Source organism: Odontomachus brunneus, unplaced genomic scaffold (genome assembly GCF_010583005.1).
Source record: "Odontomachus brunneus isolate Ranch 3 - 2012 unplaced genomic scaffold, Obru_v1 Obru_scaffold_233, whole genome shotgun sequence".
NCBI lineage: Eukaryota > Metazoa > Arthropoda > Insecta > Hymenoptera > Formicidae > Odontomachus > Odontomachus brunneus.
Window position 1 is genome coordinate 359,060 of NW_022639683.1, and position 14,203 is coordinate 373,262.

Below are 14,203 nucleotides of genomic sequence, written 5' to 3' on the forward strand. Positions count from 1 at the left end.
TTCCAAAGAAATATTTATTTGATTCAATAAATTGTTTTCTCTGTATATGTGTAAAAATTAAAATATACACGGAAAAACAGTTTCGTTGGTGCAACCGAATTTTCGGTTGCTCAGGGATTAAATGAAAACTCGACTGTAAAAACAGAAAAATTTATTTATGAGGTTTCTGTATAGACAATTGTTCTCAGTTATCTCAACCGAGTTCGAATATCGCTGAATGTTCAAACAAATATTTTCGGTTGCGACAACAGAAATATTAGTTTTTATAACAGAGATATCGTTTCTAATCACTTAATTTTCAGTTGGTTCCTATTCGATTGCACCAATTGAGATTTTTTTGCATATATATATATATATATAAGAATTTTACTTCTCAAAATTAGTTTGGTCAATATATAAAAATCAATATATTAACTAACATTAATATTAATGGTTAACATATAAACTAATATTAATATATAAACTAATATTAACATATAAACTAATATTAATGGTTAACATATAAAAATTACTTCTCAAAATTATGTTCTCTTAATTTAGAATAAATTCTTTTTTTCAAACATCACGAATATCATACTCTCTGTACTAGCGTAATTGATTATCGCGCATAAATGTCTAGCAGTGTCTTTCAATTCTGATAATTTGAAGCGTTGCAATTTCATGTGATAAAAAACATGGAGATTGACGTAAATTTATGCATATTGTAGAGTTTATAAAACAATCGTTTTAAATTTCTTCAAATGAAAATCCATTTGAAAAGTACAATAGCAGCAGAGCCACTCGAGTTCGAGTGACTTTTCAGTCACATAAAGTGTATCTTCTCACTCTGAATTGTCAAGTAAATATTTTCATTGGTAGAGTAAATTCAAATTGAAGAGTGAATCTGATGAACGCTATAAGCTTTACTAATGCCTTAAGATCCATTAGACCAAATCTCATTGGTCTTTACAACAGTTCGCATCATGTCTAAATATTTGTACGCATTGTAACTGTTAATTGCTCCATTAATCTGTCAGTTTGACAGTTCGAAATATCGTATCATGACATATTATATTACATAATATGTCAGTGTGACAGCTTGACATGTCATATCATGACATACATCATATCGTATCACATTACATCCAAATACAGATCAGAGAGGCTAGTGAGTTTTGGCTTAGTAAACGTTAAAGCTTTATTGAAGCTTAGTATATTCCACCGCCATTGAAACACATTCACTTCAATCGACTGAAACATTCACTCATATGGATTAAGAATTCACTGTACAATTTAACGTTCCATTTCGAGTGACAGCATTTTCGTTCCGAATGAATTTTCGCTCGATTTGAGGGAGATTTCACTCCCGCAAGAAATTTAGAGAGAACAATTCGCGCCTTACTTTAATCAACGATACATATTTCCGCTGAATTTCCTTCTTATTCCTCATGGATCGGAAATCGATCGTGACAAGCATAATTACGCGTTGCTTTCCCCTGTCGTCGTGTATAAAATAGATATAAAAATTCTGATATTAAGATACGAGATGCGGATATTACTTTTCTTCTTGTCGGCCGTTACGCGAGATAAGCATAAAACTTGGTCATTGTAGCCGCGCGTGCTCTAAATGATATTACTTTCCGCAAGAAATAAGCATGAACTTCAATCTCGGCTCTATTTAACGTGAATATCTAGCTAGAAGGGTTCTCTCGCTCGATTAGGCATATTGCACTTTTATACGCGACGAACGTTGAACCAACGTTTTCGAGCGACATTGTCCAAGAGAGCGGGATAGTCCTTTCTTCCTTTCGCCAGAGTAGCGGCAGCGACCGGTGGATTTCGCGTGCCACGAGCGTTGCGGACGCCTTTGATCGACCATGCGACGTTTTTTAATCGCGTTAAACGTTCCGTCGTTGTCCTCAATCATCCAGCTTCCACTTGTCACCCACCCGACCCCACCCGACGGCTCGACCTTCCCTATTCCTCTCTTCTCTGCTTGTCTCTCTCTTCTCTCTTTCTCTCTTTCCTTTGCACCGTGCACGCATGCGCGCGCGCGCCAGCACGCGAGACGTCCGTTGTTTAATTAAAACCAGATCAAAATGATGTCCGCCGTTTCCGCGCCGAGCCCCTGCTGCGACGTTTCAACGACGACGACTTTCAATTAATTTAACGTCGGTTTCTCGTTGGGCAATACCGAACGATGACGACGGCGCCGACGTGATTCGACGTCCTATGAATATTACGCAAGAACTTGCGAGACGGTAAAACTTGTGGATCTTCAAGACACTCCGAAGATTTCGCGACAAAAATGTCGCTTAAGCGCGCCGAGTATGCATCTGAAGAATGAAGCGAAGATTTAACATTTTCGTCAAATGCTCTAAATTTCTCAAAATTCTTCCTGCGAAATTTCACTGGGTAAATAGAATGAAAATCCACCCATTCGAATCTGAGTAATTTTCCGCTGGTGTATAATGAATTCTCTATTCGGTGAACATTTTGATTCAAAATTGAACAATACACATAATGCACATCAAGTTTTGATAATGCTTCATCATTTACTAAATCAAAACTTACTAGTGTTCCCAATTGTTCACATTGTATCCAGATATGAATATATTGAATTATATCTGTTAGTTATTGGATTAACTCGTTATTTTAACAGCACAATATATCATGCAGTATCATATTACATATCATATCATATTCAAATACAATAAAAACGATTAGAGAAATCCAGAAAATTAGTCTAATAAGTGTTAAAGCTTTGTTCGAGCTTGATGTATTCTACCGTCATGGAAACTAGCATTTACATTAATTGACTGAGAGAAGTATTAACTCATACAATTCTCATATAAATTAAGAATTTCCTCACGCACATACTCATTAGTTGAAATTAAACATTCATTCTTGTGATCACGGTACTTTTACAATCTCTCCGAGGCATTTTTTACTTGTTTCAAGAGAGATTTCGTTCTAAAAAATATAGAGAGTGCAATAGAGTGAGGACACATGTATTACGCAATTGGACGCGTTGACTCGTTTTGTGAGGCATAGCAAACGCTCGCAAAAATTCAGATATTTATTTATTCATTCCTGCCCGAAAAATTTATCGTACGACCATCGCGATAGATCGTTTCAGACTTCGAATACGTGCATAATCCATCGATTGGGTGATATTTTTTTTCATTCGGCGCAGCTATTCCGGCTTAAAGTTTTTAATTTAATAATACTTGTCCTACAGTTTGTGCAACCTCGCATACAAACACAATCGCCGTGCAAACACACCGTGCGCGACGAAACGAGAGAGATGGGGCCTCCATTGTCCGCTGCATAATCTCCAGGCGCAATTTCGGGCACGGGATATTTGCACCGGGAAAACATTTTTGGCAACGTAGGGATAACGATATCGGCGGCAGTCGAGGCGATAATCGCGATCGATTATGATCTCGCGCCGCGCGCGTGTCGCGTGTGAGTATTAATGCGAGTATTAAGCTACGTCTATCGATTATATAACTATATCGTTCTTTGCCCTATATAATACTCGGCTACTATAGACGAGCACACAAAGATTGTTTGCTCGCGATATTGCGACGACACACGCGGGAAATTTACATTAACATCCTTTAGTTCATCCATCTCGCCCGCACACGGCGTATAATAATCCCGTGACGTGCCACGAAATTATTAATTGACGCGCGACGATTGCGCGCGTTTACGGATTTTCCGGCGGATTCGCTTCCCGTCGAATATTTCCCTCGGTCCCCTTTTACGCGAGCGTTTAATGCTCAACTTCAAATAGCTCTGTGACGATCCCCGGAATTAAAATTCTTAATTCCGCGATTCTCTGCAGGAAAATTAAAAAATTTAAATCGCCAAGTGAATATATATATATATATATATATATATATATATATATATATATATATACATATATATATATATATATATACATATACATATATATATATATATAAAAGCAAAACAACAGCTAAGAGAAAATTCGATGGAAATTCAATGTAGAATGCAGCTTTGTTAACCGTTGAAAATCCCGCAGCTTAATCCGCGAGAGAGAAATTCTTCAGATTGTCGATACATACATACAGAGTACTTGACAAATCGCTACCCAGATAGCACAGAAAATTCAAAAAGAATTCAGTCGTATGTCACCAATTCTGAATTTATTTTCAGGTGCAAAAAGAATTCTTCAAAGTTCAGTTCAGTGAAAAGAATTCTTTTTGCATCTAAAAATAAACTCAGAATTGGTGACATACGACTGAATTCTTTTTGAATTCCCTGTGTTATCTGGGTACGATGTGCAAGTCATCAACCTGAACAAAAGGCCAAACTATCCTCCTCAAATCCTATTCTCAAACTACTCCTGATTCGTCCATCTTTTTTTTATTAACATCTCGAAATTTTATGTTATTGTGAAAAATAGTAGAAGATCTTTTGCTTAAGGTGATGTGTTCTGCACACCGCGGCTTCGTAGCAAGTTATCGGACACCCTGCACATATCTTGCAACATAACAGAACTATTGATTGTGTTAATAAAAAATATTTACGCTGAAGTACATAAAAAAGAGATGCGTGCGAGATATGAAAAAATTTTCATATATAGTCGTATTTTCCGTCGTTCGTATTTCTCGAAACGTATCGCGATCGCGTGAGTTCGCGTTCAGAATTGACGTCGCGAATTGTCGGGCGAGTCACCGGTATCGAGTTTGCTGCGAGATCGTCAACGATGATCGACGAAAATCGCATTAGTGCTTCGGAGAGGATGAGAGGAATGGCCGATCACAGCTCTCGCCCGTCACTTAGTATGCGTCTCCGTGTGTCGCCATTATTCGGGCGATCTCTTAAATCTCGCACGCAGTTACCCCCGGCGACGGGACACCTCGAATACGAAATCGGCGGGTTCTCGCCACGAGGTCAGACCGTCGGTCGTCGTTTCCCCTCGCACAGGCCGATAATCCGAAACCGACAGAGAGGAAATCCGTGTTGCAGATTCCCAAGGACAGACGCGATCGAATCCCCAAGATGCAATCCCTAAGGATTGTCGCCGTCTCGAGCTCGCAGCCGAATGTTTGTTTCTGGTTCTTTGACACGTTTGTCGTGCGCATTCAGATAAAGGATCACTTGCAATACACGGAGTAAGTTTGGAAAACGTAAAAGTTGAAATAAAAAGTAAAGATAATTTATTTCGCTCCCGTTTACACTCTAACTCCTTTTCATTGGAAATATTCTTCTTAAGAGGATGCTACACTTTGAAACTTTATCAACAAATTACTGACTTTTTTCTGCAAACTTTACGTTGTATTGATTGCATACGATTACAAGTGCCTTTCTTGCTTCCTTTTATTCTGAGTGACAAGGAAGTCCTTTTCGACCTATTCCTGAAACACTACTCACTCGATAATATAAGAGATGTATACTAGGTTGACTTGGCAATGCCAGTTTTAAATAGATGAGCAAAAATGTTTTTTGAAAATAGTTCCAAGATATTTCCCAAAAAATCACAGATCACGTCAGATTTACATCACGACAGTTAAGTCGGAAATGATTATTACAGGTGTTTTTACACGCTGACAGTACGCGCAATAATGAATATTGCTTGACATGTGATGAAAACGAATTGTAAAAATAACAAGTCTCGAGCTGTCAGTTGGCGCAAACGTTTTCTTGATACCAAAGCTCCGCAACTTGTACATGCCGCACGTGTGTTTACTTCGCTAACAAAAATTTCGAAGAACATCTCTTACTCATTTCAGTACGACTGAGTGTAGAAGCTCTAAAGTATACGAAAAGTTTGCAGAAAGATTCCTATGTGCACGTAATTATGTTTTCTGTTAACATGATAAAAACAGCGCACATTTTATGTGAGATTTATACGTACGAGAAATACGAAAAGAATAGTACGACCGTGTTAGTGACGATCGCTTCCGCGTATCGACATTTTCCGAGTTCATCATTCACTTCGACATCTCTTTAAGAGAGATACTCTCAATGTAAGCAGACCAAAGTACAAGCGTAAAAAAGAAATAAATTACTTTTATTTCTTTTCCAACTTACGCCAAGCTTACTCCGCGTATTGCAAACGAGCCTTGATGTTTCAAAGTTAGAGTCTCGGTATTGGGTTATGAGGTATCAGAGGAGTTTAAGCGACAACGGACAGTCGTTGGAATAGACGCGCACGTTCAAAGGGGACACAAGGTCTATATGTGACCTCGACCCTCGTCTCGTGTCAAAATCAAACATACCATGTATGTTCTTCATATTGGACTATGTACGCGAAAGTTAAATGGAGAAGGGGATAAAATTGTACAAGCAAGCCCCTTTATATCTCGAAAATGAAAACATTCTTTGAACACAATAACAAGCAACCGTCCAGCTTTGCTTGTCTGCTGTTCGGAATCGAAAGACCGGATTTAAGATTCTAATTTCTCCATTTTTAATAACAGATAAACCGCTTGGCGATTTTCCATACTTGTTGCACGTCTTCCGCGGATATTATCTCTTGGATTTGCATAAATTACGAGAGGAAGTTTTATGGTGTGTAGCTTCACCTTCACTGTTCGTCTGTTAACCCCACCCTTATTTATCCAAGACTGATAATGATCCTTGGACTTAGGTCCGCGCGCTGAAGCCTGCTATTAAAGCTCCTTATATTCTAATGGCAAAGTATCGCTTTCAAGCCTATTTATCTCTGGGGTTATTTATCAATCATTTCCATCGCCTTTTCCTCCGAGCCATTTTATCCGCCGCGCGCGAATTAAAATCTCGAAGGATAAAGGTCCGCGCGCACACACCACTCGCGACTCGACGAGGATTTGCGAAGATAATCCTCCCTCTGCCGCCGAGATACCGATAAGAGCACTCACTCACCCTTGCTGGATATCGTCACCACGCTGATGAATTGTATAGCAAAGAACACGCCGACCAGAAGAAACTTGCTGGAACCATCGCGTTTCGTGGCGACTGACCCCCCTTCGACACTCGACGGTCCCCTCATTCTTCGACGAGCAATGACACGCACCCCGACTCGAGAGGAATTGCACCTCCGTGAGGCTCTGCCTTCATCACCGCCGTCCGATCGGAACGTGGTCCTCGTCACGGCCATAACTGATCACTCAAAATCCTCAAACGGTACCAACGTCACTGCGCACCACTCGGGGAGGATCTCTCCCACGGGATCCACGAGATCCTCGTCGATACGGCGGAGGATCAACACGACACTCGCGTCGAGGGCGGCCAGCATAGATCGCCGCGATCGCCAGCGACGCAGTCACACAATCGGACCGATCGCCGCGGATCGTCCGCACTGGGATATCACACCGGCGACGCAGCACAACCCTCACTGTCACGGCCGGAGTCACACTGCCGCGGCGGACCGTCCGTCCCCGCCGTGCCGACTCACCCGGCCCGACGAGAACGAGCCGAGCTCCACCGTTGTCGCTCGCAGCCACCGGTGATCGGTGAACACGTCTTCGGGGCGCCGACTGTTTCCAAACAAAACACGCGCAACGTCACTTGCGAGCTAAGCCGGTGTGGCGCGGTACCTGGCGCCTTCGTGAGCCCGCTCGGTTCCACCTGGAACTAACCGCGCCGGGCGTCTCCGTAGGGCAGGTCCACCCCCATAACGAGACGAGACCGGTCTCGCTGGTTTGCCTGACGCGCGCGACGTCGGATCAGCAGGGAAAGAAAGACACACGGCGCGCCGTAGACAGTAAAGAAAAAGATAAATGGCGAACCACCTTTTTCCGTCGCGATCCTGTCCGCTGGCTCGCTGGTTCCGAGGAAAGCGCTCCCGGTTTCAGGCGGACTTCGGCGGACGCAACTGCACGCGTCGCGACGCTGTTTTCCCTGCGCGATGCAGTAGGGGGAGGGTATAGGCAGAAAGGGTGAGATCGCCGTCGAAGGGGGAAGGGGAAAGTCACTCGCGCGCGGGTGGGCGGGTCCCACCGCGAACCCTCGAGAAAGTTGAAGAGGGCGGAAGGGGGTGGCCGGGCGGCGACGGCGGTGGAGAACGGAAGCGAGAGAGAAAGACGACAAATAGACGGACAGAGAAAGAGAGCGAGAGAAACAGGAGGACAGAAAGAGAGAGAGAGAGAGAGAGAGAGAGAAAGATGCGGTGCACACTGAATTCTGGCAGCGCGACCGGAGCCGCGTGTTAGATCCCCCAGCGCAACGTGCTGCCGCGTCGAGACGCCCGGCGCTACTGAGGTGAAGGAGAGTGCCGGAGTGCCCGTTCGGGGGTTGCTGCCGTTACGCGAGATCGGGAGGAAGTGGTGGCGCAGGGCTGCTCGGGGGCGGAGGGGATGTTGAGGGTTCAAGGGGGAGGTAGCGCGGCGCGCCTCTCGTCGGATATTCTCGCCTCTCTCCGGCCTTCTCCCGTACGCTCCTTCTCTATCCATTTTTCCACGCTCTCTCCCACCCCCACTTTCTCCCTTTTATTTTACACATCAATTTTATCCGCGGCTTTATTTTATTTTCTTCTATTTTGTAGTTAGAATTATATTAATATGGCTCGTGCACACACAAATCCGGACGCGCGTTCTTTCTCGTTTGCGTGCGGAAGTTGTTCGAACGCAGACTCGGTCGCAAACTTGGGCCGAATGTTATTTTACGCAGCGAAAGTTTCAATGATGAAGTTTTCATTCCGCCTAGATGAAACTACTCGCGTTCAAACGTCCGTTCCATCACGCCCACGCTTCCGGATATTTTCCAGGTAGGGTGTGAAATGGGCTGCCGAATCAACGACAGCTTGAGAATTCCGCGGACGTTATTTCCTGATTCGAATCGTTTTCCTTTAAGGAAATATGAAGGCGTGTTAATGTACGCGACAGACGTCACGACCACAGATCAGACCGTAGCTCTGATTTGTCCAATAGCTTATCTCTCTTTCTTTTTTTCTTTCTTTCTTTCTATCTCTCTTTACATAGGAGATAGCAAAATTTACGAAACAAACGCTTGAACGCGGGAGATTTCGTTTGTGAGTAGAACACAAACTTTCATAAAGTAATATCGACCTGAAAACCGAGACTATATGCCTGTACTCTTCGAAGAATCCTCATATTTATCGGTGCTCCCGCGAATACCGTAGACTCCGTTTGTTACGTACCCGTTAACGCCTGTGTCGTTTTTCAGCTTCTTGCTCTTACAGACAATTTGATCCCAGATTCTCCTCCTTCCCTCCCCCCTTTTTCCCTTTCAGCCCTCCTGGCGTCCTTTCTCTCGTGTAATTCGCTCTCGCGGGATTGCACGCGAACGAAACGAAACGCGGCGTCGAACAACGCGATGCACTTGCTGAAAAACGCAGAGGAAAACAGGAAAAAAAAGAAGGGAAAACAATCCTCAACTACACACACGGCTTTTGAAACAAACGGTTCCGATTAAATGGATGGGTCGGTGCGCTTTGCGTTCTTTGTGTGTCCGAAGCTGTATAAATTCGACAGAATGCGTCCGCGCACCTCCAGATGCGCGCGCGCTTATGCGAACAGTCCGTTTTACATATTAACATTTTTGTCGATCCGATACCGCGGCGATACCGATGCAGCCTCATACAGAGACGGAACTACCGGCACGGCGCGGGGAATATTAGCGAGTAATTCGCGCGTCGATTCGCAACGGTTGCGCCGCGCGTTGCACTTGATATCTTTCGTCGCGATTGACAGTTCTCTCCTCCGTCCCTCTTTCTCCCCTTCCCGTCCCCCCGCCTGCCGTTCGCTTTATACAACGCTCGCGCGCGTAACAACGGCCACGATTAATCGTCCACACCGAAATGTTAAATACCTGACAGATACAAAAACGACGCGGGTAACGAGACCGCGCGCGATTGGCTAGGGTGGAGGATAGGAGTGTGTAGAGGCGCACACAGAGGGGTTGACGCGATCCGCGCGCAAACTCGACGATTGTCGACAGCCGCTCGCGCGAGTCGCGACGTGGACGTGCTCCCTGTGCAATTTTTGCGCGACTGGTATCGGGAAAAGCGATGTCTGGTAAGAGAGAGGGAGAGAGAGAGAGAGAGAGAGAGAGAGAGGGAGAGAGAGAGAGAGAGAGAGAAACAGAGACAGAAAGGGAGAAACAGAGAGAGAGGTAATCAGGAAACGATCGAAATCGGATTATCGGGCGCCCGATCAATCGACAATCACGCACAGCTTCAGTCGCTGGCGTCGTGTATACATTGCGCACGATGTTGACACGGATCGGACCGACGGCAGATAGATCGCTAATTTCGCTCGGTGATTCGCGTCTCGAGTCCGAGCACAGGCAAACAGCGTCCATCTGCACGATTACGATAATGATTTCCCGCGTCTCGCGATGAGTTGCACATTAGCGCAGAGCACGTAGTAACGCGAGGCGCGTATCCCCGAAAGAAATTTAATCTCCTCGGCCATATACATTTCAGCGTGTGGCGTTTGTGTCGTCGCGTTCGCCTTTAATATCGCCATCTCTTCGCAAGGAGACTCTAAATGTCGAATTTAGCCCGAGGTCAACTCAGCGAGCATTACCGAGCAGGGAACGAGTTCTTTGTGACGCATCTCGTGGGAGAAAACGCCGGACAGAGAAAACGACTGCCACGTTTGTTACCGTTTCAGATATTAAAGCACCCCAATTAGTCCGATGGTAACGCCAACTCGCGAAACCGCTATCTAACCTGGTCGATGCATTAAGCTTTGTCCACAAGCACTGTAGCCACGGGTGCGGAACCAAAGAACAGAATGAACATGCGACCACTTCTACGGGACGCGTCAGAAATCTCACGTGGTTTCCGCGGACGCTATGCAAGTCAAATTAACGAGAGCGCTAATCAAACACTGGCCTATTTGTTAATCTTGCATATAAGAGAGCGCGAATGCAAAATCATATCTCGTCTTTAGAATATAATTTTTTTTATGGAAATAAGAATAATAAAAAATAATAATTTACTTTCTGATTAACTCTGGATGCATTTTCTATTGTCAATTTTCATTTAATTTATGACCAAGTATTGAGAAAAGAAACACTCCTTCCTATTGATGTGTTTGAAAGATAACTAATATGGATCTCTCTCTCTCTCTCTCTCTCTCTCTCTCTCTCTCTGTCTGTGAAATCCAATCGAGTCATTAAGAGCAAATTGGATCGGTTTCGATGACAAACAACATCACACGACCTCTAAAACAGTCTGTGCTGCGGGGATGTGTACGGAACGACATCCAATCTCAGAGAAAATCAAAACTCAAGGGTGAGCACGCTTTGCCCGAGGTTAATGCGCCTTGCCCGTTTCCGCTGCGTTGCCGGAAACACTAATTCGCACCGTCGTGCCTGTCGCAGAAAGGCACAGCCGTGGTCTCCGAGGAGAACAGAAAAGAGGAATGAAATATTATACGAAGCTGCGCGGCCGCGGATTGAAATGGACGACGAATTTCGCGGCCGGGAAACAGCGAAACCTCCGGTTCGAGACTGCAGCGACTACGTCGCTCGATAAACACGGGTTGTGGTGTCGGTGTATATTCCGCTACGGATTCGCTGACCTCGACATTTTTCCTCAATAAAGGAATTTAATTAAATTTCACGAGCGTACAAATTGCGCTATCTCGTATTGCATCTGCGTCACAATTTCGCATACATATTTTATCAAACATTACGTTCACCTAATATCAATCGCTAATATTCCTTCACGGACGCTTTATACAAGTCTATCTTTACTCGTCCGTCTATATTCATCTCTCTACCCGTCTAACTCTATTCGCTTGTCTTTACTGTTTGCTCGTACTTCACGTTGTTCAGACAAGACTTTCGTTTTGCTAAGGAATTTACAACGGAATATATAGAAAACGACGAATCTATACGATATGTTAAACGCAAGAAGGATAGGGGAGTGTCAATCACCTCAAAGTTTCCATAAACCGAGTAACACGATGATAAAGTCGGCGAGTGTTTTTCCCAAAGTGTTTTCATAGCGATGACAGGTGTAAAATAAAACACGGGATTCCCTTCGCCGTTTTCTGTCTTTTCTCTTCTTTTCAAAGTGGAAGAAAAAACGGCGTGGATTTTTATACGACGCGTAAACTCGGTACGGCGGGGCGTCGTGACGCTGAAAGTTCAAGAATTATACGTCGTTGGCCGCCTATTCGCGTAGACATAATCAACTACCGAGGCGAGAAAAACGCGATGTAACTTCACGAAAGAGACGACGATCGATTCTGAATAACTTAAGGATTCCTCGGGAATCTTTCGCGGATGTAGAGGGAAAGCGACGGGGGGGAGAGAGAGAGAGAGGGAGAGAAAGAAAGAGAGAGAGAGCGAGGAAAAGATAGCGCGCGCGCGCGAGACAGAGCAACGCGGCACCGTCCAAGTTTTGTCTGCAACTTCAAAAGACTTCGCGCTAACACCAATCGACCGTGGCAAAGTGAGCTTCACGAGCTCTTTTTTCACCTCCCGCGATCATCATCGGCACGAAGGGAGCGCGGAAATTACCCCTCTTTTACTCGAATATAATGGAAGTCCACGCAGAGAGATAATTCAAATCTCATTTTAATCCAAATTTTTGGCGGCCCCCAAAGCGAAACGCTCAAAGCGTTTAAGCCTTGCGCGCGCACGGCCCTTGACTGGTAATCTGCTTTAATTGCATAATTGGGGTTGAACCACGCCATTAAGCTCTTCATTACATTCGCATGTCTAACGTTAATTATAGAATCGCGCATTTAATTGCCCGTCTGGTTATTTCATCGTTAATTTAATCGCTTAATGCGGCCGTGCGCGTGCGCGTGCGCCATCGCCCGTTCACTCGCGCGCATTCGCTCGCTCGTTGGTCAATACGGCGTGTAAATCTCTGAAAATTTGTAAATACCACGTTCAATTATGCGCATCAATTATTTCCTAATCAAGCGGCTATATAAATAACTCACATACAAATAATAACCTGCGCGCAATTTTAATGCGAATTAAAACGCGTCACGGCGACGGCCGGGAATAATTCGTCGGCGATATCATTCCGATAGCGACATATTCATTAGCAATGGCGCTAATGAAAAGCTAATTAGCGATTATTCGCGCTGTCGATTCGCAGCACGAGGAAAAACAAAGTCGCGAGTCTCAGCGGGGACTTAATTTTTATCTACTCCACATTTAATTCCGTAGCCTGCTTTTTAACAAGTTTCGTTAACTCGCTAATAGCCAATTACGCGCCGCCCTATGAAATATGGAAATGCGAAATATTTGCACTTGGCACGATACGGTTTCGTGACTTTTGATACGAGAATGATATAATTCCGGCATCGATAATTGCTGACGAAGAGAGAAAGAGAGAGAGAAAACCCGTCGCCACACATCGATTATCCGCTTACTTATATCTCACAACGACAATAGGGAGATCCGATTAAATATAAACGCACAATGCGTCCCGCGTTATTTTCCGCGAAGGTGGATTTTATGAATAAGTGATGAAAAAAGGAAGAGAGGGAGAACGAGAGAGAGAGAGAGAGAGAGAGAGAGAGAGAGAGAGAGAGAGGGAAAGATAGAGAGAGGGTGAGAGAAAGAGAGAGAGAAACGCGCAGCGCGTATTTCACTATGGATTTGGAGAAGATTGAGAATTTTGTAAATCGAATAGGTCACGCAGGAAATAACGGATTTCTGCCACGATCAAAACGCAAATTTATACTGACTTTTCAAAAGTGCATGACTCCCGCACCTCTTCAAAAGCGCATATCACTATGCATCTCACGAAACCGACGGAAGAAGTATTCTACCGAGTCTCTTTCCACGTCGACTTTGCGTCCGGAAAGCAGCTACGACAAATGCCAACAAATTCCGCAGTGTCAACTTATATCCCGCAATTAATTTGCACAATCACGGAATAAAATAATACATAAACCCACAAGAGCGACACGACTGGCAAAACATATTATTAATTCAATAAAATTTCAATTTCAATTCATGAAAATAAGCGAAACTGTAACAATCCAATTCCTGCGATTGGATCGCAATTAAATTGCCAAAGAATATCAACGGCGTTCTCCTTAATTGAGAATTTACAAGAACAATTAAATCTATAAATATATTGCTAAACCAATCATTAAACCAAAGAGATGCATAATGATTCAGAATTTGTTTGAATAGCATATTTACTTAAGGCCAAATTGTTTTGTTTAAATAGAAGAAACAATTGTTTTCGTGAAAAGCAGCGGTGTTTTAGGAAAATATATATTTTCTCATTCCAAAGAGATCTTTTCTCAACGTAAAACTA

At 43.9% G+C, this 14,203-nt stretch overlaps 1 protein-coding gene across 1 annotated transcript in view; it reads right to left on the minus strand.

Moving 5' to 3' along the window:
* The window catches only part of LOC116852523, a 301,076-nt gene extending 292,901 nt beyond the window's left edge, over window positions 1–8,175 (minus strand). The window contains exon 1 of the mRNA XM_032832978.1: window positions 6,862–8,175. Within this exon, the coding sequence (XP_032688869.1) occupies window positions 6,862–7,096 (235 nt within the window). The 5' untranslated portion in view covers window positions 7,097–8,175. The remainder of the gene's footprint in view (window positions 1–6,861) is intronic.
* Between the last annotated feature and the right edge of the window lie 6,028 nt (window positions 8,176–14,203).